Here is a 25959-nt window from a genome sequence, read left to right on the forward strand (position 1 = left end):
TTTACAGCAGCTTGTAAGAATGCATCACCCATTGCTCTAAATAACAGAAAGAGGCAAATTCAGAACAGAGTTAATTAGTAACACTAATGTCCGCTAACAGTCGGAAGGTTACACATTTCTACAAAACCACTGTGACCTTTCTCCAGCTCCACTTTAACTAATCTGCATTCATCCTGCCATCAGAACTGCTGGATTTTGACCTTTCCAGAGTTGACTTTTCTGAACAAAAGAATGGCAACAACAAACCGTCCTCGAAAACACAAGTGCGTCTTGTGTGATTTGAGGCTTTTATTTTGTCATATAAAAACAAGTGATTTCCTCTTCTTTTACTGAACTAATAACAGCAGCAGCAGCAACAACAGCTTTCATATTAATAGTAACAGCAGCACCAGGTCTTCTCTCAGCCAGTAAATGATGTCTTCTTGGTGTGTGTGCGCACTGATAACAAATACATGCATGTGTGTGCGAGCCCGTGGTGGTGGTCGGTGTGAGTGTGCGCACGCATGTGCATTGAGGAACAGGCATGTGCATATTCCTGCCTCAGGGATGGTGTGGTGCAGCCAGTGCATTTGTTGTGGGGCCAAGCAGAGCATGGTGGGGCGGAGTAATTCCTTGGGCTGCGCGATCCAGACAGCTTGGAATAGCGGTTATTGAAGGAGACACCAGGAACCTGCCAGGAAGCTCCATGGGCTCAGGCAACGGGTACAGCAGGCCTGAGCACAATGTGCCACGTGGATAGAAGTGGCACTCAAGAAAGATTCCGGACCAAGAGCCCAAATGTAGTCCTTCTGTTACTGCAGAGCTGTGTGCACACAACATGTATGATATTGATGATAGGCACACAATTTCCCCAAGACACTGGCCCAGATTCCCTACCTTGTGCTTTAACTACTGAGACCCACTCCCCTCCCGGTACTAGGACAGGACCCAGGAGCCCTGGCTCTCCCCTCCCAGCCCACTAGACCACCCTGCCAGAGTGTGTAAAGTCTAAAAGGCAGGGAGGGGGATGCAGAGGAGGATGAGGGCTGGGGGAGAAGAACAGCAGCTCCTGGCCCCAGCAGCCCGCTTTGTGGTTGTTACCTTTCACCCCCACCCAGCACCAAGGTCTTCTCTCAGCCAGTAAATGATGAAGCAAAATGCTTCTGGGTCCTGCAAAGTGTTACACGGCTCTAAACCTCTGAGATGAAAGACCAGATCTCGGCAGTTGCCTGTGGTTCTTTCCATTGCAGGAGAAGTTACATTAGTATGTCATGCCCTTATTCAGCCAAAAGACAGAGAGTTTGCTGTTCCTACACTGATGAGAAGGAAATTGTAATTCTGTGCCCAAAGGAGAAGGGAAATCAAACGGGGAAGTGACACATGGCAGTGCTACAATGTAAGGGGTGAAGATGATGCAAAACTGTGCAATATTTTGACTCCCTTCATCTGTGGTGTGATGAAAGAGATCCATCATTCCTCCATGGAGATGTCAGGATTAGTTTATTGTGGCTCAAATTGAGCCGGAGTATATTTGGTTGCGTTAATTGCACGTGTAGACATGCCCAGTGAAGCCAAAGCTGTGAGAACTGCAAACGCAGACCACAGACAGCCGGCCTGGGTCCCAACCCCAAGAAGTGTGTGCAATCAGAGTGTAGGCAATCTGAGGGAGGAGGCAGGACTGGTGGCCGTGGCTTCACGTTGGAGAGTGAAGCTGATCAGGATGTGACGCACAGAACCCGCAAACCAGCAGAGGCAATGCTGGGAGCACAACATCTCACGAAAAAGGAGCAGCCTGCTCTTGCCCAGAGAGGGGTATATGTGACATCTCCTATGAGGAGAAACAACCCAAGCCTTGGGGGCCACTGCAGCACAGGCAGGCCTGGCCTTCGCTGGGTAGGTAAACAGTGAGGTCTCAAAGGAACATCTCAGCTTGAGGAGTGACTGAAATAAAAAGCGGTTGTGACTGCAGAGTGGCCAATGTGAGCCCCTTACCAAGGAGGGATGAAACTCCTATTTTACTTCAGGCACAGAGGACAATGTCTGAACTGCTCCTGAGCTTGTCAGGCCACACAAAACAGCAACCAGACCGCACTGGCAACTGGATGACTGAGGACACGACCCAACCCCACCGCTGCACCAGCCCGGGGAGCCACTAGGATCTGGTTTGTCAGCCCTAGAACAGGCTTGGACTTTGGCTGCATGTGGCAAAGTGACCTTCACCAGAGAGGACAATTAGACAACTTTTCAGGCACCCTTTTCCACTAAAAAAGACTTGCGAAAATAAAAGTGGCAATTTTCAGGGGAGTCAGAGCCAACTGAAGGAGCATGCCTGTAGCTCCATCATTCCCTCTCTGCAGCCGATTGTGGGGAGCCTGCGGCAGGCCTGGAGCAACAGATTCACAAAGCAGACAAGCACTTTGCGGCATGATTCACATCCCAATCCTCACGCCAGGCAGGGGAGCTGAAGACAGATTCGGAAACCTGGGTGTTGCTTTTGGCTCTGAAAAAGAACTGCATGCATTGACTGTGTTGACTTGTCCAGGACCCAGAGCCCCCAGGAGCCGGGGCAGCCCCAGGTTGTCACAGACACGCAGCCCCTCTCCTCTACAGAGTGACACTGCTGGTGTTTGCACGACTGCTTCTGACGCTTTCAGTTTTCAAGGACCAGAAAATTCTCCCAGCCTCCCGCATCCAGGCCAGCAGCCTCTGGTCTTGCCCTTCAGAAAAGCCCATTCTGCCATGGCCCCAAAGAGACGGCGAACCTCTCAAAGCTAGCATTTTCCAGGGGGTGAGGGGTGCCTTGAGTGCAACGAGAGGGTCTTGAGTCCAGCACTGGGAAAGGCTAGCCATGGAGCTGTCAGCCTAGGTTAATATACCCTGTTACAGATTCTGCTCCGTGTCTGAGTCCTCACTCAGCTCTTGCCTCCCCGGGGAGACCCCAGGGAGGGCAGAGGGGTTTGGGAATCATTTCCTCCGACAGTGGATGTAGCAGTCCCTGGTGACTGGGAAACTTGATTGTTCTTGCCCCAGATGGGAACAAAGAGGCCAGTTTGTATGTATACCAAACAACCAAGCAAACAAACCCCGTGAGAAGAGACCAGCACACACCTGTGGTTTCAAGATAATGCCCCCAATTAATTCACTCTTTAGCCTTCCGATTTTTACTAAGACTTTTCTGTTTGCAGATACAAAGTGCGTTTGAAAAGTCAGGCATAAATAACATCACTTTTCATCTTAAACAGGTGGAAATGGGGGATCGCCACCCTTTCACAGCTTCTTGATTTCTTTTTTTTTTTTTCCAGCAGGGACTCAATCATCTGTATCCACACAAAATCTTTCAAGTTTTAAAAATCATTTTAATTAATTAACTCAATCTAAATGTGTTCCCACTGCTCAGTCCCGACGCCATCTGCAGGGGCTGCCCCGTGCCTCCAGATGTGGGAACTTTTCTGATGGTTGTCTTGGTGGAGTCCGGTTCCCAGGTTGGTTCGGAGCAGTCAGCCTGGAGCAGGAGAAATCCCCAGGGGGTGTCAGGAGGGAGGGGAGTGAGGGCAGCAGCGGACAATGCGAGGCAAATGTATTTCTGCAAGCAGCCCAGCTCCCCAAATCCTTTGGGGGCTGCAGTGGGGGCTGTGCAGACCTGTAGGGGATGAAAGTCCCTTAAAGGGAGGGACTCGGAGAGAGATGTAGTGTAAAGGGAGGGCCCGAGTGAGCCTGTGAGAAGAGGGATGCCCAGGATGAGGAGAAGGCGTGAGGGGCCACAGAGGGGGAGGGAAGGAGTATCCCAGGCAGGGAGAGACTCAAGGCTCCCTGCTGTCAGAGCCAGCCCTGCCGAGCCCCTCCCTGGACCCTTGTGGCTGGTTGTTACAGTCCTGCCCAGGACCATACAGACCTGATTGGGGGCAGCCCCTTATCCCACTCCCGCTTCTCTTGCCAGGGCTCCCTCCTCGTGATTGTCTGCTGAAGCAGGTTGATTGCTTGGTGATAGCTCTTTATCTCCCCCACCAGCCACAACTTCTGTGGGATGGAGGAGAGAGCAAAGGAAGCATCAGGACAGGGAGCACCAAGCAGCTGTCTGGGACAAGGCCCCGTGGACACACTGGCTGCACCACATCGCCCCTGATTCAGAGACACGCACAGGCCAGTCCCCAGAGCACATGTGCATGTACACACACTGGCTACCCCCACAGGTTCACACACACAATCCTTGTCGACACCACATGCACATGCATGCACTTGTCACCAGTGCACACACTGCCGAACAGACACACCTGCACACACACTCATCCCAGGGCACACGTGCAGACCACGTTCCCAACCACATACTCACATGTGGACAAAACCCACCAGACAGACACACGGCCTCACACACACAATAACACTCACCGAGGCCAACAGCCCCACGCCCCGCCCCTCAGCAGACCCGGCCACCCCACAGAAGGGCGGGGGCTGGGAGGGATGGTGGGCCATGGTCCTACCATCCTCATCATGTCCTGCAGCTGAAGTAAAATGTCCCCGTTTGGCTTCTGCCGCAGCAATACAGCCTCCTGCTCCTCCAGCTCTTTGGTCAGAGCACGACTTCTTCGGAGGAGCTCTTTATACTGCTTGCACTGTTCCTCGTGCTTCGCAAAATCCGTGCTACCCTGCAAGGGAACACATTGTAGTGCCCTGAGCACAGCGACGTGGCAGCTGCATGGAGGGGGCCTCATCATCCCACGTGGGGATGCCGAGGTGCTGGGGAGCCCCTGCCATCCTCCACATCATCTGCAGAAGCCCCCTGACTCCCAGGGCCCTGGCGGGCACCTCAGGCTCTGTCCTGTGCTGCCCAGAAGGGCTCACACCAGGCCCTCCTGAATGCAGCCTGTCACAAGGGCAGACCTGGGGCACCATTAGATCCTAGGCACTAGTCCTAGGCCACATGCGTCTCCTGCTCCCAGCACATGCCTGGGGGCAAAACTGCCAGGCTTCATTCCTGGTTCTGCCATTCACTCCCTGGGTGATCTTGGGCAAGTCCTCCACACAACCTTGCCTCAGTTTTCCCAACTATAAATCACAGCCTATAGCCCCCCAGCAGGCTCAAGTGCTGGGTGGTGCCCCGAGATGCTGCAAACGGAGGAGTCCTAGCTTGGCCTCTCGGGGCTCCTGGGTGTGCACAGACTGTTCTGCCTTCCGGTGCAAGCATTTCAGGCTATTCGGCCAGCTCAGGGCCCAGGGGAGTGTAGGACAGGGACCGCAACCTGCCAAGACAGGAACAGATCCATCTCTGCCAGCGCCTCACAGCCACTCACCTGCTGTCTGCTCCCAAGCCCTCCAAACATGTCCTGCTCTGAAGGGATCCAGACCCTGGGGGCTCTCCTGCTTGCCTTGGGCTGGGCAGGTGGCGGCGTTGGTGTGCCGTGTCCAGCCGTGCGGCTCGCCTCCACCTGGGGGAGCTGAACACGGACAGCGGATGTTTAGCAGAAGTCATCCTGGGGCCCAGGCACCAAGGGTGGCAAAATGGCCAGGCACTCCTCTCCAAGCCAGGCATGTTGTTATTCTAGCTGGGCAGATTCCCACAGTGGAGATCACACTGTGATTTCAGTGCAAGTCCCCAAGCTAGCGAACAGGCTGCAGGAAGACATAGACCTAGACCCGGAAACAACGGCCAGCTTGCACCAAGCTGCGGTGATCCTGGCTGCAGGATGCAGCTACGCTAGCTGGGCCAAGAAGCAGGAGAAGCAGCTGGTGCGAGAAATGGACAAAAACAAGGAGAAAAACAGGCCAAAGAGACTCCATCAATGGGACTGCAATAGGCTGTAAGGGACAGGAAGTGCATGAGGGGTGGGAACATGGCCATATCTCTCATTAGAAAAACCCCTCCATCAGAGAGAAAGAGAGCCAGTTTGCAGGGACTGGCAACCAAGAAGAGCAGAAGTGAACAAGAACACCCCGCAGTCCACTTACCCGCACAGGCTGGGAGCGTCTCCTTCCCTCCATGTCCCTGTAGGCAATATAGCTATAAGTTAGGGGGATTCTTAACCCTAAGGGCTACTATTTCCTAATAAGCCTAAGAACTAACACTGCTAAAACTAGCTACTAAGTCTACTAGTTACAAAGAATATGAATACTAATTCCTACTAATGCTAATGCTATTGACTAAGAACAGTAATACTAATTATTATTAATACAAAGAATTGAACACTTGATAAAAGCTCTAACTGCTACTAGAATAAAACCTTGCAGTCCGCTAAGTCTCTCGACAATCACTACTGGTCCCTTCAGGTCAACCCAGAGAGTGAGCAGAAAAAAATCTTTGCTCTGCTTTTTTCCCACTGGTCTCCATGGTGAGGTGATGGCACAGAGGAGATGCATCACAAAGCAGCCTGTGTCAGGCCCTGGACAAACACGGCTGAGGGAGAGACACTGGGCCAGATCCTGCACTCCCTCTTAGGCATCTCTGCGTGTTTAGGGGTCTGTTCCACATATGCCGCCCGGTGCTATTCCACCCTACGCCACTAGCACCACAGAGGGGTGGGTCCTCCTCCTCCTCGCTGCTTTATCATCATTTAGTTGGCAGGCCAGGATGAGTAATACTGACATATTGAGGGTTTTACAGGGCCTTGAGCAGGCTGCAATAGGACTGAATTTCGATGTCTGAGTGCTGCAAAGAACGGGTTGAAGCCCATGCTGGCTGAGCCAGGGGCTTGGCCGGCACAGGGTGATAAGAAAGGATTGACATCCCTCAGACCTGCAGGTTTTTGTAGACCGGGTCCACTGGAGAACGTCCGCCCTCAGCAGTGAGCAACCCGGGGGCACAGGGGCTGCCTGCAAGGGGGACGGGTGGAGTTGTGGTTCCCTTTCTGGGTCTAAATGATAGCCTGTCACTGAGATGCCCCCACGAATCCTAAAAGGCCCCACAGGGAGGGACAGCAGGAAAAGTTACGCTGCAGTTGGACTTGCCTGCCTGTGAGGCTTGCTGGGCGCTCTCTCTCACTTCTGCTGCTCTGGGTTGCCACCTCTTGCAGCGCAGAGTGTATTTCTCACGTGGGACATTGTCTGGGTCTGTGCGTGTTTCCCTACCTCATGCACTTTGTCTCCCTTGCAGTCTTCTTGGTGTGTGGGCGCACTGATAACGAATACATGCATGTGTGTGCGAGCCCGTGGTGGTGGTCGGTGTGAGTGTGCGCACGCATGTGCATTGAGGAACAGGCATGTGCATATTCCTGCCTCAGGGATGGTGTGGTGCAGCCAGTGCATTTGTTGTGGGGCCAAGCAGAGCATGGTGGGGCGGAATAATTCCTTGGGCTGCGCGATCCAGACAGCTTGGAATAGCAGTTATTGAAGGAGACACCAGGAACCTGCCAGGAAGCTCCATGGGCTCAGGCAACGGGTACAGCAGGCCTGAGCACAATGTGCCACGTGGATAGAAGTGGCACTCAAGAAAGATTCCGGACCAAGAGCCCAAATGTAGTCCTTCTGTTACTGCAGAGCTGTGTGCACACAACATGTATGATATTGATGATAGGCACACAATTTCCCCAAGACACTGGCCCAGATTCCCTACCTTGTGCTTTAACTACTGAGACCCACTCCCCTCCCGGTACTAGGACAGGACCCAGGAGCCCTGGCTCTCCCCTCCCAGCCCACTAGACCACCCTGCCAGAGTGTGTAAAGTCTAAAAGGCAGGGAGGGGGATGCAGAGGATGAGGGCTGGGGGAGAAGAATAGCAGCTCCTGGCACCAGCAGCCCACTTTGTGGTTGTTACCTTTCACCCCCGCCCTGCAATCTCTGGACTCTCTGAGGCAGTCCTCTGCAAAGTGGACCTGAGTCACACAAGCTTTAAATAACAAATTACTATGGTTTTCCCTGAAGGATTTGGCATTTTATCCCAGAGGCCTGTTTGTGGGCTGGGACCCATCTCGCCTTACTTCTCTCAGAGCAAGCCGCAGGTGTTTAGCCTGGCTCCAAACAGCTCATAAACAATTAACTTTGTTCTAAATCAGAGACATTGGTGCAGAGGTTTGTCTTCACCTCTCCAGCATTCCCGTCTGCTATTAACAATTAATAGCATGAACAGCATTGTAAATAAGCTGACTCTATTATTTTTATCAGTTCAATTCATCAGCCGTACTATGATCCCTGCCTCTGTAATGAAGCTGCCCTTGAACTGACGTTTCCATTTCAGGGAAGACTCCACTGTTTTGAAATATGGTTTTGAAATTTTTCCTGTGGGCCACTCAGAAAGTCCCATTTCAGTTCAGTGAAAACCTTGGGCTCTGCTGTTCATCTGTCATAGAATAGGTCCTCATTCAATTAATGAAAGTAGCTTGCAACAGGAAAGTTGCCTTAAAATGAAAAGTCAAGCTGGAAGACGATCCAAATGCTTCCTCTTCAAGTTACTTTTTTTTTTTTCAAATGTGTCCAAATAGCCAAATTCTCATGAAAATGTTGGTATCTAACCCAACAGCATTTTCCCACATTGTGTTGGAAAGTTTTGGACCTGCAGAATCACTGGATGGGTAGAGCCAAACTGCTGGGCCATCTGCCCAGGGGCTGGAATGGAGATTTGAAAGGTAGATCACACAGCGGCATGCTGAGGGTTATAGCACAGGGATGGGAGCCAGGATTCGTGGGTGCTGTTAGGAGCCTAGGACTAAAAGACACTTCCTGGGCCTTTGAGCTCAGACTCCTGCGGGCAGCGGGGGACCTATACATGCTGCCACAGACATGTGCACCCAAGCAGTTGGGTGCAGAAGATGGTGTAACAGCTTTGCTCCTAGCTGGGATACTAGGATGGCCATCACAGAGGACAGTCCAGTTGTCCTCTGTCCTCTGTTGGTACAAAACCAGAAGGCTTTATGCCCTTTATTTTTCTCTTGAAGAGAAAAATAGAGGACATAAAGGTGTTGGGTTTCGTAACAACAGAGGACAGAGTAGCAGAAAACTGGAATGTCCTCTATGATGGCCATTATATGGGACGTGCATGGACAAGGAGCAGGGGCTGCTCCTGGCAGCAAGGGACACTCGCATGCAGTACCAGAGAACTCACTCCCTGCAGGGAACTGTGGTGGTGAGGGAGTCTGCAGAGACACCCCCTGCCCTCTGCATCTGAACTCATGTTTTAGAGCTCTCAGAGTGGCCACCTTCAACCACAAAGTCATGTTCAAGCAGGACTCTAACAGAGGTGCTGCTCTGCTCTCTTGGGGAGCTTGTCCACGTTACACCTCTGCTGTTTCCACTTTACACTTTCCCTGTGTCCACATGACAAAAGTTGCCTTTAAGCTGACTAAATCACGCCTGCAGCTCCATGTTATCAGCCAATTTTATTGTTTTAGGGTTTTTTTCATGGTAATTTAAAACATCTCTGACATGTTTTATTTTTAGCTCTGACATATTTTATTTTTAGCTTGCTTTCTTCCATGAAGGTTATTTATATAATTTTAAATTTGCAACATGGATTTGATTTATGCCCCAAAACGTGATTTTCCCTGCTTTGCAACCACCAGGTGCCACTTGGGTTCACATGTAAATCCACAAAAATCCATTGAAGTCCATCTTATTTTTCCTGCACTGATTCAACCAGACTCCTGGTACTAATAATTTTTTACTGATTATTTTATTGCTTATTTGAGATTAAAGAAAAATAAAATTTCCAGAAAAACATGTTCTGTCTTTTTGCATGCACCTCGCTTCTGGCTGTCCTTTACCCTGCTATGCTGCTGCTTATCACAGCGAGCTGGCCAGGCAGCCAACCCCAGCCTCTTTCCACCTGGACCCCCAAACTTTTTTTCCCCAAACCCCCACAGGCCGGCCAGCCTTAGCCACTGCTATTTAATTCTGCTGCCAATTTTAGTGGGTAAACACCAATTACATTAACAAGCGCTCTTGCTGCATGCTCCTGGAAGTATGGGCTGGGAAGCATGTGCCATGTAACACAATCCCTGTCCCTGTGTTGCCTTCTCAGCCCCTTCCCTTTCTCTGTGTCCCCAAATGGTGCCTTAATCACCTCTTCCAACAGAGGCAGTAGCCCCCAGTATCTCCCACTCAGAGCAGCCCATAGAGCACTTAGAGCAGGAACCCACATATTCATTTCCAGCAGCCCAATCTTCAGCCAGCTCCAGGGGCCTCAGGGTCACAGGCATTTTGCCCCAAGAGAGTTCTTTCCAAAGCTTAGTAGCCTCTGCCATGCAGGGAGAGCACTTAGTCACTATATGACAACACAGACCAGCCCTCTCTGTGAAACTGAAGTCACTGAGGCATTTTTGTCCTAATGAAAAACTGCCTTGACTGATCCCTCCAGCATTGTCCCCTAAGGCAGCTCATTCCCTCAGCAGTAGAGGGACCAGGCAGGGGCAGGGATAGGTTTTCTCTCTCTGCTCCTCACCTTGGTCACAGGAAAGTGACTCTGCCCAGGGGGGCTGCAGGGTTGGAGTCAGTCACCTCTCTGCCTACTGACTGTTCCTACTGTCTCTCCCAGCCTCAGTGTCCCTTTCTCTGTCCTCTGTGGGTGGGAGATTTGGCCCATAAACACTCCCCAGGCACAAGGCGCTGCTCTGGGTGGGCAGCAAGCTGCACTGGAAGGAATGCAGCTGTGCATACACTGCGCTTGGGGCAAGCTACTTAGCACTGGGGGAGTCACTGTCCCATTCTTGGGGCTGTCTGCCAACCTGTCACAAAATCAGCTCCTGCCAGTGCTACCAGGAGCCAGAGACTGTGTGTGTTAGCAAGGGCAGAAGCTTCTTGGACTTGCAGAGGTGGGTACAGAAAGGCTGTGTGTGTAGGGAGCCCCTGTCTTGCCCCTCCCCAGTGCTTTCCCAGAGGTCTTTCTCCATTATCTAGAATCTCTGGCTTAGCAGTTGGTGACAGCAGAACTGCGGACTGCCCCAGGGGGCTGGTTCCACTCACTGGAAAAAGTCTCCCCTGGGCTGGGCACAGAAAGGCTGTAAATGAAAAGCTCTCACAAATTGGAGTAGAGAGAGAGGCATAGTGTGAGCAAGGGCCAAAATGTGCTAGGAAGAGGGTCAGATGGATGGGGCAGGAGATGGTGTCAGATGGGTGACATTGCAGACAGAAGGCAGGAGCTGGGGTTAAAAAATGGGTAGTGGCAGAGGCAGAAGAGGAAACCCTGGGGATGGGAGGAGTAGAGAAGCTAAAAGTCACTCCCACTGTGGGCAGCCACTTCCAGGGTGAAACCAGACTATGATGTGGGTATCAGAGGGGCTGTTGCTCCTCACTGGTTGATCCATCTCAGCACCACCTCAGGGCAAAGCAGCTCCTTTTTGGCTGGCCTGATGCACTGAGCTGCCAGAGGGGATGGGGACAGCACTGGACCTCTCTGGATAAGGAACAGGTAACAGGCAAGTGGACTGGCAGGTGGCTGGGGACTGGTGGCTGATGAGCAAGCTTACAGATAGCTTTGGTGCTGGGCAGAGGATGCCAGTGGGGCATCGCAGGATGAACTCGCCTGTGTGCCTGAGATGGCCAGTGCTGGCTGAATAACTACAATGTGCCCGGCCTGACCTCATGCCATACGTGTCAAATGTGAGGAGGCCAGCAGCTCTGACCATTGAGAAATAGGTAGCAATCACATGGTGGGAGCTGTCCCCCATGGTAGGAGCCAACTCCGTGCTGAGGAGTCAATGGCTGGGGAAGCCATGATCAAGGGTGACTGATAGAGCTATGCTGAGACATGTTCAGAGTGCATCTCCTGGATCAAACCCCTCAGGGGGAGGAAATTGAGGAATGACTCATTCCTGAATCCCATGGGGCTCAGGCGTGAGCCTGGCACCAACCTGCTTCTGGGTGTGAGCTGCAGCAGAAGTTCGGGCACCTGATGAGACTTTACAGTCCAATGCCAAGACACCTGAGGAGGGGAGGACCCTGCAGGGGGAAGCAGCAGCTCAGTGAAGAGTTTTAGGATCCTCTACACACCACATTAGGTCCCTATACAGATCTAGCCCTTCTTGTCTGTCTGCCTCAATTTTCCACCTGTAGAACAACAGCAACAAGAGCACCTCCCTGTCTGACAGAGTTGCCATGCGCACACAAATCCTTACCCCTTGCCTGAGGAGGTAGTCAGGATTTGGAACTTGTTGAGCTGTGTATGTGAGCTAGAGAAATACATTTTGGAGGCCAGTCTGTTTTGATGCTTTCCTGTTTATTTGCAAGGACAGGCAATGGTCTGCTTCCCCTGAACATGGGAGGAGGCAGCTTCCTTTTCCCAAAACCCAAGTCTGCCTTCCAGCTGGGCCTGCGCCCTAAGAATTTCTGTGTCTGCTTCTTGTCAGGGCCATGTTGCCAGTGCTGCTCTGGTTGTCGCACTGCCTCCCAGCTCCTTTCACATGCTGACAGACAGCTGCTACCAGGTCATGGACTCAGTTCCTGAGCTTGCACCCAAGTCCCAGGGAAACTTCTCAGGCAGCTTGTCCCCAGGCCTGGCCAGACTACTCATAGCCTTGGGCAGTGACTTCAGTTATATCAGCCAATACTAAACGAAATGTAGGGGCATTTCACAGACCCTGAACACCATTATTGACTGCTGATAGAAAGGAAAGCCACAGAGACCTGAGTGGGGAATCAAGGTATCCTGAGCTCTGGCCAAGCAGAGACAAAGGCAACCCCAGCCCAGAGGAGTTTGCAACTGGAAGCAGAAAACAAGTCAAGGGAAAAGGAGAGATGGAGAAGCAGCCTGTCTGGCTGAAGGGGCTCTCATGAAGGAGTCTAGGGTAGGAGAAAGTAGTAGCCAGCTGGGTGTTATCAGGGAGTTTGTGCCAGGTGAATGGAGCACCGTGGAGAAATACTGAAGAAAGAGGTCACCTGGTTGGTCACTCCACTGGTTATGAGCATGTTGAAGGATCCCCGGGTTGGAACATGACATGACCCAGAGCCCACCCATGCCTGTGGAAATTCTCCCAGCAATGTCTTTGGGTGTCAGCCAAGCCCTCAGTTCATAGTGGGCTGCGGGGGGCACAGGCTCAGGGATGTCCCCACAGACCAGACCCAGAAGAATGGGCAGACTTTCCCAGAGAAGGAAGCAGTAAAGGCATGGATGGGGGCCATGGTGTCAGCATCATAGAAACCCACAACCCCACTGTCACAATCCAGGTACACACGGATCTTCCTAGGTCTCTGCGGCAGGTCCAGCAGGCTCCATTCTGCATTGACTGCCCGGTACTGGCCCATGGAGAGCTGGATGGCCCAGGTGCCCTGCTCAGGGCTGAAATCAAACCACCCCTTCCTGTTGGCAGACTCCCTGGTGACACCCAGAGCCCAGCCCTGCTTGTCTCCCACCTCCACATCCCAGTAGTGTGTCCCCGACATGTAGCTATCAGTGCCCAAAACACAGGAGTACACACTGAATCTCCCAGGCCTGTTAGGTAGAGACTGCGGCATGTCTGTGGCTGTCACGCTTCTCCGGTCTGCAGACAGGACCAGGCTGGGATGAGCTGTGTCGCGATCCAGAGTCACATCCTCTAGGAAAGACAGAAAGGCAGAGAGAGAAACATCCCAGCAGCTTAGCCCACAGTGTGCAGCAGGGGCAGGGAAAACTGCTACAGGTGGTCCAGAACAGCAATAGCCAGGCTCTGGCTCCTGCCTGCCCATCCTTGTCCTCATCCATGAAGTGCAGAAGAGCAGGGAGGGCCTGCGCAGTGGTGCCCCATGAAAAATGTGAGACAGGAGGGATTATCAGTGCTCAGAGAAAGGACAGACCACACTGTGCATGAAACCATCTGAAGCAGTTGGGAGGGCTGGAGGGAGGGGATAGCTGTGCTATAATATGGGAAGTGGGGGGTACAGAATATGAGAGGAAGTGGGGAGGGGCTGGCTGTACTATACAATGGGCGTGGCAAGGTGGAAGAAGTTAAGGGGTTGTGGGGGTCTGTGCTGTGTAATAGGCATGGGGTCAGGGGTGTAACAGGGTTGCAGGTGGCTTCTGCCTGTCTCCTGGGTTGGGAGTGTGGGCACATGACTCTTGGGGGGTGTGGTATGCAGGAGTCTGTCTCCTCCATCACTGACTGAAGTTTGACTGGAGCACTGACCTTTTTCCCTGTAAACCTTCATTTTGGGATATGCTGGGGGAGCAGTAGAGTCCATGGGTGCAGGGCAGGGCAGCCAGTCTTGAGGGACACAGGACCTGCAAGGAAAATCCGGCCTTAGGTTTAGCGGGAGGCTGAGATCCTGAGCCACTCTTGGGGCTGCTAGGGGAGGGGTAAAACTTTGGGGCTTGTGCTGGGGCAGAGGCTGCTCTGAGGAGGCTCAGGGGCTCCAAGGTTCCTCCTGGGGTCATTGCCGCCCACCCCACACACGAATAGCATCCCTATAGTGGGTGGCAGGGGCTGTCTCTGCCCCCATTGCTAGAATACTGGAGTCTCTTCACCAAGATTTGGTCTCATGGGGTTCCTCCTTAAGAGCATGGGACCATGAAACCCATGTTACAGAAAGGAAACTGAGGTACAGGTAGAGTAGCTGAGATTAAGGCCACAGGAGATACCCAACTCTGGGCTGCCTCTGCTCTAGCTTAGTGGACCCAGTTTCCTTTCAGCAAGAAAGAACCCCGGTGTTCTGACTCCCTGCCATATCCTACTGGACCCCACTTCTCTCCCAGAGCTCAGGAATCCCACCCTCCTGTAACCACAGGATTCCAGTCCCCTCCCAGACCTGGGAAAGAACCCAGGAGTCCTGGAGGCTGATCCCCAGGACTATGCTGGGCCATGAGACAGAATAATCACAGCTATGGTCCACTGATCTGCACTAGCTTTCCACATGCTCACTGCCTGTGCAGATCACACTGGCCTCCCTCCTCCCAGAGAGAGGGCGCCCCTTCTTGGTGCTCAGCACAGGCTGCTGTCCACACCCTCTGCATCATGGGCAGCTGGTTTCCACCCCCCCCCGCCCCAGTCTCTTCCTTCACAGGGACTTACGTGCTGTGCCTGGGGAACAGCTCCAAGTAAGTGCAGCAAGACACAGGAGAGTGAACTTTCATCCCAGCCACAGGGCACTGTCTAATCACCCCTGTGTCCCTGCACCAGGAGAGAGAGAACCTGGTATCACTGAGCACTGCCTACAGGCAGCTGGCCTGGCTGTGCAGAGCAGCAGGAGAGCATGAAGCTGGGAGCCAGGACTCCCGGGCTCTATTTCTGCCCGTGGGAGAAGCACTGGATGGAGTGAGGGAAAGCAGGGAAGCCAGCTGTCAGGACTCTTGGATTCTGTCCTCAGCTCTGGAAGATGACTGGGGTCCTGTGGGTTAGAGTGGAGGGGCTGGTAATCAGAACTCCTGTGTTCTCCCGCAGCTCTGGCAGTGGAGCAGTGTCTATGGGTCAGAGCAGGGGGTTCTGGAGTTCTTACCTCCCAGCAGGGGCCTAACCATTGGGTCAGGCTGACAGCATCCTCCACACTTCTGGTGAGGGCAAGAGGGACAGAAGGGGAATGAGCAAGAGGGAGTGTGGCTCTGTGGCTAGTGATTAGGGGAGGGAGCCCTGGGACCTAGTTATTTTAATATAGATACACAGCAGGAAGCAAGGGCCAGAACCTATATTCTCTCCCTCTAAGCTGGGTGTTCTAAAGGCCATGCACAGCCAGCCCAGTGCCCCTGCCCCCACTATATTTGTACAGGGCCTGGCACCAGCTACTGACTTGTGCCCTTCTGGTGCCCTGACTGTGGGAGAGGCTTTGGCTACAGCTTCAACCTGGTCCAGCACTAGTGCATGAACACACAGGTGCCCCTACTAGTGCTGGGACTGTGGGAAAAACTTCATGAAGAGCTTGAAGGCTCCACACTGGGCAGAGCTCCCACTAGTCTGCTGTCACCAGATGGGCAGATGGAGCATACAGAAGCCTTGGCAGCTGGCCTCAGATTGCCTGGGGCTCCGGGACCTCCCCACCCACCTGTCCAAGTCAGGGACAGCATCAGCCCCTGGCTAGCATGGCTCTGAATGATGCTTTTGTTATTCATATTAACATCTGATTTCTACACTCTGTTAGGCTCCCAGCCTCAGCTGTTTCTTTTTTCTGTTCATGGTGGTCTGAGTTCCCTGATGTCATGTGGGGTCTTTTCTCTGGGGGAAGGTGGTAGAGGTCTGAGTTATTAGTGAATTTAAATGCTGGTAAGAATGTAAAGAGATAATAATACCAATATAACACACTTCCTCAGTTACAAGTGCAGCCTTTTGCAGGTTCTGTCACTTGGGAACCTTATTTAAACTAAACTGCAGCCAAAAAAAAAGTGTTTTTATACACAAATAAATGTGTCCACATGGAGGCTGTCTCGGTACATGCTCCTGACGGTGTGAAGCTTGCTTGGTTTTTCATGCATTGTGCAGTAGTCAGCCCTATCTGTTCAGGAAGTGGAAAGGCATAAACATCTCACTGAGTTCACACAGTCCTCAGCAATTAAAATGATCCAACCCCCTTTGCTATTCCTTCCCAAATATCCCTGTAGCCAAGAGTGGAAATAATTCAGATAGATCACAGTTCCCAGTGAGTCTCTGTCCTCGAACATCAGCTGCTTTTTATGTTGAAAGCCAAACTCATGACACTTTGGTTTTCTACCCTTATTTGTTTCTCTTCTCTCTCATTTTTTATTGGAGGTTAGGAGAACAGATTATTTCTGCTCTAGGGGCGAATGGAACCTGCTTATACTGTTTTAATGGTTCTTAACCATTTCTAATTGTCCTCACTCTTCTACTTGGAACTATGCTGTTACAACAGAAAAAAATACACTCCCCAGAAGTGCCTATTTACCCCCAGCTGGTTCCAGTAAGATGTGGTGTTGCCTGCTACATAGTCAGGAACTGCCATACAGCTCTAGCAGGAAAATTATTTTATAGTAATAAAATGTATTTCTGTGCTAGCTGTCACCCCGACAAATAATGCGTGTGCTTGCTTAAAAGAGAACTATCAATAATGGAGAAAGACCAAAGGACTGAAATATTGCTGTATTGTGGCTGTATTTAGAGAGGGCAAATGGGATGTGCAGAACAGCAGAGATTTCTACGCCTGAAGAAGGGTGATTACACCCAAAAGCTTGCAAAGAACTTTTTTCCCAACTACTCAGTTGGTTTCATAAAAGATATAGTATCTACTCAAAGAACCTTCCCTGCAAATGGGATGTTCACCTTATGCTGATCCCAGAAAAGTGACCGGAATGGCTGAAAGGGGACTCAATCAATACACATCTAAAGGATGGCATAATCAACATGGTTTTATGAAAAATAGGTCCTGTGAAGTGAACTTGATATATTGGTGATGAAATTGTAAGTTTAATTTAAAGATTAGCCTTATTTAAAAAAAAATAAAAAAAGTCAGCAGAGGTATATAGTAAATAGATTAAGAATTGGGTAAATGTTAAACTGCAAAAAAAGGAAGTTGCTAAAGGGAACCCACCACTGAATCTAGGTGTTCCCGATGTTGTCCTATAAAAACTGATTCTCTGTTTAAAACTATTGACTAGTGTAATGCTATCTGAAAGAAAATACACAATTATTGCTGATGAAGTTTAGGAAGGACACACCAACTGGTGGAGTAGTTGATAATGATGAGAGGAGAGGCATTTTTAAAGAGCAATTTGAATCTTTTGGTCAGCTGGATGCAATCCACCACATGTGCCATGCCTCTGAGGGCAGGGTTGCACCTTGCAAAGAAGTTTCCCTGAAACACTTGGGGGTTATGGCAGAAGCCAACTAAATGTGAGCTTCTGGGGTGACACTGTCTGAAGGAGTTAACATGAAACTTGAATGTAGAAGCAGCAAAGTGCAAAGTAGAGAGGTAACTTTACCTCTGCACAGGTGTTTGTGAGGCTGTTACTGGAGAGTAGCTCCTGTTTTTGTGTCTATACTGCACTTGGGAACAGGTAGCAGCAGGACAGGGATAGGTGCTTATTTAGGAGTTAGTACAATGGGGTTGCTTTAAAAGCCAGAGACATTTCAGTTATGCAGGCCCTGGTAGGGAGCAGCAAAGATCTGTCAGAGTTTAGCTAACTCTTAACAGCTGAGAAATGCCATTTTACAAATGAGGGAAGCCTGGTTCAATGTTTGTTCACTTTACTTTGCAAAAATCTGAGTTTTAGTGGACTTAATAAGGGAAACATGAATCTTAAACGAGGGAGAAAGTAGATTATTGAGGTATTTAAACCACCCCCATTCACCTGGAATACAACTCATAGCAACTGTCCTTCAAAATAAGGAATAGATTGAGGACAGTTGACCATTAGAAGGAAACGGGGGCAAATCAGAATTGATTTTTCTGGAGCTGTTGACTCAATAACTAAACTGGAATCTTAATTCCAGTCTTTAGCTAACTACATGTCTCCAGTCAGGGATTACAGGTTTAAAAAAACCCCAAACCCCTCGATTTAAATGTATAAGGAAAAACAGGCCGGTCTTGTTTGCAACATTTTTAACTGCTATAAACTGACTAGTTTTTAAAAGCTCTTTTAGGGATGTTAAGACATTTAAGAACATAATTTTTTAATGAAATTAGATTTTTAAAAAGGCTTTTGAAATTACTATAAAGAAGAAAAAAGGATTCACAAAGTGAATTTCCTTATCTTTTGCAGGTTAACTTTTAAAATCCTCATTGGTTTGTCAGAATTAAAGCATCTTCCATTGTCATGATAAGGGTAAAGGCAACAGCATTTGGCTAAAGATATGTGCCTGGTAAATGTCTAATCACTCTGAGAAATCACAGTTTGATTATACCAATAAAGAAAATGCTGATGAGGTGGTAATGTGCAACTAAATGACTGGGAAAAACCTGTGCTTTCAAGAAAGGCTGAATAGATGTGGATTGTTTATGTTAGAAAGGAGATAATTAATTAAGGAACTGATAAAAGTATATAGAAGAATGAATGGACTAGACCAAGTAGATCAGGAATTTCATAACAAAACAAGGGGACATTTGTTGAAATTCAAAGGGATGCAAATTCAATATGCAAATACTTTTTTGCATGATGTGTAAATTGACTTGCTTGCCACAGAAAAGAGTTGAGGCCAAGAACTTAGTGAGATTTAAAAAGAGATTCCTTTGTGAAGGATCTGTGGGATTATAATTAATGGTCACGGACTCTTTCGAAGGGGTATAAAACCACATGCCTTGGGACCTATGAACTGACAAAAAGACTTAATGTGGAAGGTAGATTTTATGACATTTTCCTCTGCAACAATCCTTCCTAGTCCCTGGTCTCCAATTCTTCTATTACTTGTCTGAGCACCGGAAGGTAGAGGAAGGAGCTACAGGAAGGTTTCAGCCAGGCTTGGCAGGATGGCCTGATGTCTTGAAGCTATATCTACTGTGGCCAATCTGAACCCAGTGAGAAGATGCACAACTTGTTCAGTAGTTTTCAGTTGTTTGAATTCCTCACATTTGCAGGCACCTCTTGGAATTTCCCTTTGCACAAAACCTGGGGTTGCCAGGATCCACAATTCTTCTTAGTTACCAAGGATGTCACAGACTGAGTTCAAAATCCTGCTAAAGGGAATTAAGGAGTGTGTTATCAGATTTAGTCACACACCAGGCACCAATGAGGACCTTGCTAAAGCTACAGATTGAGTAGTAGTAAGTACCTGTTTTCGTACTCAAACTTGGAAAGGATGACAGGACATGAGAAGCAGAAGTTGACACATTCTTATTTAGCTGAGAGCAAACAATTACGGAAATTAGGGCTAAATGGTACCTTGAGAGTACATCTAGTCCATCTCACTGCAGGACTATCTCTATATAAACCATTACTGACTAATATTTGTCCAACACAGGGGTCAGCAATCTAGAGCCCACAGGCCAGATATGGCTCGCAAAAGGGATTGGATCCTGAAGACATGTGATGGAAAGTTTATGACAGAGGTTGTATATATATAACTCTACATATAGAAATATATTTTAATTAAAAAAAGTCTGATTCAGTCCATGTTTTACTAAGAACAGATCCATGTTTTACTAATAGCATGCCCATCCTCTGAAGCAGCTCTAACCAGCTATTACAGCCTACTTGGAGGGCTGTTGTTCCTCATTGCACTCTCTGCTTACCGGTACTGGAGTAACCAGAAAGAAATAGTAGCCAGCGGCTTTACACCAGTTGCAAGCTGCAGCCTGTGTTTGCAAAAGGTTGCTGACCCCTGGGCTAGCCTGTTTTTAAATACCTTCTACACAGGGAAATTCCACCAACTGCCTGGCTAATCTCTTCTGTAGAGAGATGTGCCTAATGTCTAACTTGAATCTCCCTTGCAGTAATTTAGGCCTGCTATTTCTTGTCCTTATCCCCACTAGAGATGAAAACAAATATTATTACAATTCCTCCTTACCCCACCTTTGTAGGTAGGCGGAGAGTGTTATAACATCTACCCCTTAGGACAATACTGTAGCTTTCAGGCTATAAACATTCTCTCTTTAGGACTGAAAACAGCTGCCAGAAGCCACTGGCTGTCCTGTGATAACCTGTGGTAGAGCTTGGGCAAATCACAGTTCTTCCTGCAGAATGAAGAGATCAGGGAATTTCTACTGTCTCCCAAATAACAGGTTCCTAAAAAAACCAGGCTTTACTCTATGTATGACACTGCAAGTCTTTTCTGCTAATTTTTCTCATTAACATTTGGCTCTATCACTGTTCCAGTTATTCCTCAACAATCCTCTGACTGAGGCAGCTTCCCCGTAATTTCTTTTCCAGTCCCATGGTAGGAGGCAGAGCAAATCCTGGTTATTATTCTATAGCCTGTCAGGGCAAGGAGGGAAGATTTAGACCTGGCTCTTGCCTATGTCACATCCCATTTCTTCTCTGAAAGAAGTTCTTGACTTTTCCATGCTTGAGAAAACAGGGTTATAGCACAGACCCATTTCCCCCTCACTACAATTAGATCCACCCAAACATTAGAAAATCACCTATAGTAACAGAGCTGTTGATTGAAATGCTATATGTAAGCAGAATCTAAGCAATCCCTTTGGAAGATTCTCCCATATTGTTCCCCTTTCCTCAGCAATGGAAAGGAGGGAAAGGGACTGGCTTGTCCTCTCTTCTCTTCATTTGTTCACAGGACAGCTGTGCTCTGCAAAGCTGCAGTTGGTGTGCCTGACTATGACTCTCATGATTTCTTGTAGTTTTTCTCTGCCTTTCCCTTTCCTTCCCTTTGGCTGATACACTGGTTTGTTGTCCCATAATTAAATTATCTCTTGATCCTAGTGAGAGCCTGTGTATGTCAATAAATGCAGCAATTCTGAGTCTCAAAGAGATAGGGGAGAGTAAGGGAGGCATTTGTGCAGGAATCACCATCCTGCTGGTCCTCAGCACTTTCCTAAGGTCACTTTCTGTTATGGGAGCTTCTGGCTCTGGTACTGTCAGAGGCTAGGGGGACTAGTTTCAGTCACTGGAGAAAGCCCCCATTTTGATTTGGCATCATTAAATGGAGCCGTAAAGGTCTGTCCTGAGTATTGGCCTTGTTGAGCTACTGCAGCTACTCATTTGAAATACCATTTATAAAAAGCAGCAGCAGCAGCAATCTCCAAGCCAGGAAACTCAGCCCCAGCCTTCATGGTGGAGAGAAAAAACAGAACACAGCCGCTGCTTTTCCTTTAGTAGTGACCTCTGGTGGCCAAGACTAATGAAACCTAATCTTCATCCTCTCCACTGGGGACAGAAACATGGAACAGGAAGGATCAGACATACAAATGGATCTTGCGGGGAGGCTTTTCAGGGGCATCAGGGAGTTGCGTAGCTGGGCCAGCTGCACCAGGGTGGGTAGCTTTGCTCACAGGGGCAGCCAGGAGATCGGGGGAATGTGGGTCGGGACTGCGGGGCACAGGCAGCACCAGGGGCCTGTGGGTTGAGAGTGAAGGGCACCACAGGGGTGGGAGACTGACTTGGGAGTGAGGGGCAACAGAATGAGCAGAGGCAGGGCACTGGCATATTACTGGACCCCCACAATCATGTACAGCCCTCCCCCCTGCTCCATAGGTATCCTCTTTTTTTGTAACTGGAAATATGGTAACCCTATGCTGCAGCTTAAAAACAGTCTTCTGTTGCATGGGGGGGTGAGAATCATAATATTCATTTATAAGATAGTGTGTGTATAATGCATGCACATAAATATGTGTCTCCTTGTATGGTAAATGCAGTCCACTGGGTGATATATTTCAGAGGTGCGGACTTTCTGAAACAGGCCAGTGTTTCCCAGATTTTTGATGCTTGGGGCACACTTTTTTCTGAATTTTTTTCTGTGTTAAAATTGGTGGCATACATCACTCTCACAACCCAAAAAAGGGATGTGTTTGTGTACATATGCTGTATTTACCTAAATCCAAGATGACTCCAGGTTTGGAGCATTCCTGTGGATTTCAGTGGCGTGTAGATAGGACATGTTGCTTAGGACTCACCCCTTCAACAGTATACAGAAGCCCAGAGGTCTGTATGCTTCTCTGGATGTCAGTTCTCCATTCATGTTAATTATTGTCAGGTATGCATGCCACTTACGGGGCACACCCTTTAGAAATTGCTACTTTAGGCACTCTTTATGCTTATATTGGCCACATATGAGCATCTACTGGATACTAAAAAAGCTACCCCCTCATACTCTTGCAAATCAAGGCAGGTAATTATCATGGATGGAGAACTGACACTCAAAGAACGGTATCAAGAGAGTGAAACTTGGTGGAGAAGAAAAGTGATTTTCATCCTTCTTTTTACTTTGGGCAGTAATTTTGGCTGGTATAAAGCAGTGTAACACCACTACTCCCATCAGAGCTGTAACGGTCTTCATCAGCTGGAAATCTGGCCCATGGATTTTTTTAAAAAGCTGCTTTAACTCAACACTTTACCTTAAAACACCTTGCTCATTGCTTAGGCTCAAGCCTAACTCGAAGTGTGGAAGTATTCCTACTGACTTCAACAAGTCTATGTATGATCCAGTTCTTAAAGCCAGATATATACATTAGTACTTTGCTAAATGAGGGGCCAAAACTGGATGCTTTAACAGATAACAAGAATACCAAGAGTTATAAGATAGTGAAAATATAAGATAATATTACACATGGTGACAAATACTTCTCCATCAGAACATAAGCCAACCTCAACCTGACAGGGTTTACAAGGAACTTATCTTCTGAGGATTTTTTTCATGCCTTTCGATGACAGATTTTTTCCCCACCTTTTGCTGAGGCAGCTGGTACAGGCTCTGTGGTAGACGGGATGTTGAGCTAAATGGATCCCTAGGCAGATAGTCTGGTAGTTCAGCCAAAGGAATTGCAGAGTGCAGGATGCCTTTGCAGTGCAGTTGGTCTCAGCATGAGATTCTTTGTCTCCTGCCCTCACTGCACACAGAGACAGCTGCCTGTTTCATATCTGTCCTGAATAGGTGCAATTACTTTCCCAAGCATAACCTATCCAGACAGTTACTGGCACCCAATGAAAAGGCATCTACAGCAAAACTTGTTATTATGAAGCACCAGCAAATGTCCTAAACTTGGGTCCTTTGTGTGCTTCTAACCCTAATAAGTTCACCCTGAGGAGAATGTCATTCAGACACACCAAGCTGCCCTTAGGCAAGAGGAATCACATAGACAAAAGTCTTTTTCCTTCTACTGATGAATGAAATTTTTCTGTAGATAAGCTCTTGCATTTCAGCCTGTGAGACACTTGTCTTGAGACAGGTCAGTAAACAGATCAAATAATTTGGAGTCCAGTTTACAATGGTATTGCACATGGTAGGTGTACTGTGCTAGCACCAAGTGATCCAGTCCTGTGCTGAGTATCATACAAATGAAGTAAAAGACAGGCCTTGCTACAAAGAACATACACTTCAGAAGGCCAAACTTAGCAATCTGGTGAAGCAAACAAATAGACAAGGTCATAAAAATAACAAAAAGCTTTAGTACAGAATAGCTGTGTCTCTAGTTTGAGGTCAAGCAGCAGCAATAATCACAACTCACTATCTGCCTCACTGTCAGCATTCTTGTATCCATCTGTATAGCAAAGGATTAATTAATTCAGGCCAAAAGGGACTGTGATGGCCCTTTTGCACTGTGCAGGTCAGAGAATCTCAGCTACTTACTCCTTCATCTCAGTCCATAATTAATGGTTGAGCTAAAACATCAGTGGGGAGCTTTTATGAAGGTAACAGAAATCCTTTTTGATTCAGTAAAATGTCTGGGCTGCATCTCTGCAAGGAGCAAATCCAGAAACTCATTAAAGGGGGTATTACATTTACATAGCAAACAGACATGTATCTTCTAAATTTCAACTGGAGGGAAAGCTACCCAGGACTCAGCTTTTACCAACACTGAGGACCCTGAAGAGAGAACCTCAAAGATGTGTAAGACCTGGGAACAGCCAGTTGGATAGACTAGAGCAGTGAGACCCAACTTGTTTGGCAGGTGCCCAACAAATTAGTCCTGTACATTACCCCAATGCCACTGTGATGCCCTTCTGCTGCCCAACGTACTGTTCTGCTTTGTTGCCTGCCTGCTCTGTGCGCCCTGCCCAAGGGGATGCTCTGCTTTCTTTCCTAGCTGCTGCTGTGCTACCTATCCCCTCCCCAACCTGCCAGGTGCCACACTGAGAGGTTGCCTGTGCCACTTGACACACATGCATCAGGTTGCCCACCCCTGGACTGGAGGCCCAGCTGAGGAAGAAGCTCAGGTTAGGGTTTCCAAGAAGTTTATGATTCTGCCTCTCCCTGAGCTATATGTACAGCTTCAAAAACCAGAGGACATTTGAAAGTCTCCAACTCAAGATCTGCTGTCATGGCAATCCCTCCAGCTCATGCACTGTTTGGGTGCTGAAAAGAATCTGTCTTGCCTGTTGATGACAATTTGAGAAGCAACAGATTAGCAAACTTCACAACCTGTATACCCTTCTCACAGCAAACAGGAGCTCCTTCCAAACACTGTCATGCATCATAAATTTGCATCAGTCTTGAAAGAGGCCATGCTGATCCAGGCTAATACATATGTCAGTGGGGCTATGCTGATCCTCTCTGTCCTGCTCCAATTTTAGTGCATCTGCACTTTTCTCCCGAGTCTGTGGGCAAGCAGCTCTGATGCCAATGCTGCTTAAAACTTTCCAGAGTATATAGAGAACAACAAGACCCTGGCAATATCAGGGGATTCTGGTAATCTCTGCTCACAAGGGAGGAGGCCATATGAGAGATTATTTTATAGAGAAACCCCTCTTTCCTGCAAACCCCTCCATAACTACAAGGAAGTCCCAGAGTGGGAAAAATAAGAGAGCTCAACCCTCCCAGCAGACAGTGACACAGATGTTTACATTAATCCTCATGAATTACTCAGAGATTGATGTGGAAGATGTAACTGTCAAATGGAGTCTAGAGATGGTATCATGGTAGAAATCCAAGCAAGTTCCCTTCAGGGATATGGATCTAAGAACTGGATGTGTTTGGGGGAAGTTAGGGTGGAGAGGGACAATACTGCTGTTAACTCCCAGAGAAGAAACACATCAGCAGCATCTGAAAATCCTCTACTTGATGTTGCACATCTACAGTCATTTTCCTTCCCCATCCCTCAGGAGGAGGTTGCAGACAAAAAGAAGTGAAACAGGGATGCTACTCTACAGGCTTTCAGTGAAAGAAAAGTAGCTGACCAGGTTTTAGAAGGGCTTTAATCCATTTTAAACCCCTACCCCCCTCCGGTTTTTTTCTTGCAAACATTGTGTACAGACTATGGAATATCACTAGGTTGCTTAGGACAGCATGGAAGTAGCCCCTTTCGCTGGGACTAAACCTACCAAGGCTTTTTTGACTCCCACCCATTTGTGCCCAGTTCAAGAGTCCCTGAACCAAACCTTAGAAAAGAGCAGAATCCACAAAGCTGAGCTGGGAGATTCCCCTTGATGTTGCCAAAGGCATTTGTTCAGAAAGGCGAGGACTAGGCAGGGGCAGGAACTGGCTATTCCTCTGCTTTTCACCTTATTTCAAGGAAAATGACTTTGCCCAGGAGAGCTACAATATATGGCTCCAGACAGGCTTAGGAGTCTGTAGCTTCTTTCTCCACTAATTTCTCCTACTG

At 48.7% G+C, this 25959-nt stretch overlaps 1 protein-coding gene across 2 annotated transcripts in view; it reads right to left on the bottom strand.

Annotated features, from left to right (window-relative positions):
* Positions 1–430: 430 nt before the first annotated feature.
* Positions 431–25959, bottom strand: part of LOC149852522 (butyrophilin subfamily 1 member A1-like) — a 30597-nt gene continuing 5068 nt past the window's right edge. The window contains exons 2-8 of one of the 2 annotated variants that reach the window (XM_090030134.1): positions 13998–14092; positions 13314–13430; positions 5923–5959; positions 5268–5411; positions 4458–4617; positions 3872–3996; positions 431–3481 (exon numbers count right to left, since the gene is read on the bottom strand). In XM_090030134.1, coding sequence (XP_089886260.1) covers positions 3373–3481; positions 3872–3996; positions 4458–4617; positions 5268–5411; positions 5923–5959; positions 13314–13430; positions 13998–14092 — 787 coding nt within the window. In that variant the 3' untranslated portion in view covers positions 431–3372. Of the gene's footprint in view, positions 3482–3871; positions 3997–4457; positions 4618–5267; positions 5412–5922; positions 5960–11858; positions 13431–13997; positions 14093–14879; positions 15331–25959 lie in introns of those variants that run through there. The other variant, XM_090030135.1, reaches the window with a different exon arrangement.

This window comes from Crocodylus siamensis, chromosome 15, assembly GCF_052110815.1.
Source record: "Crocodylus siamensis isolate JL-2025a chromosome 15, ASM5211081v1, whole genome shotgun sequence".
Lineage (NCBI taxonomy): Eukaryota > Metazoa > Chordata > Crocodylia > Crocodylidae > Crocodylus > Crocodylus siamensis.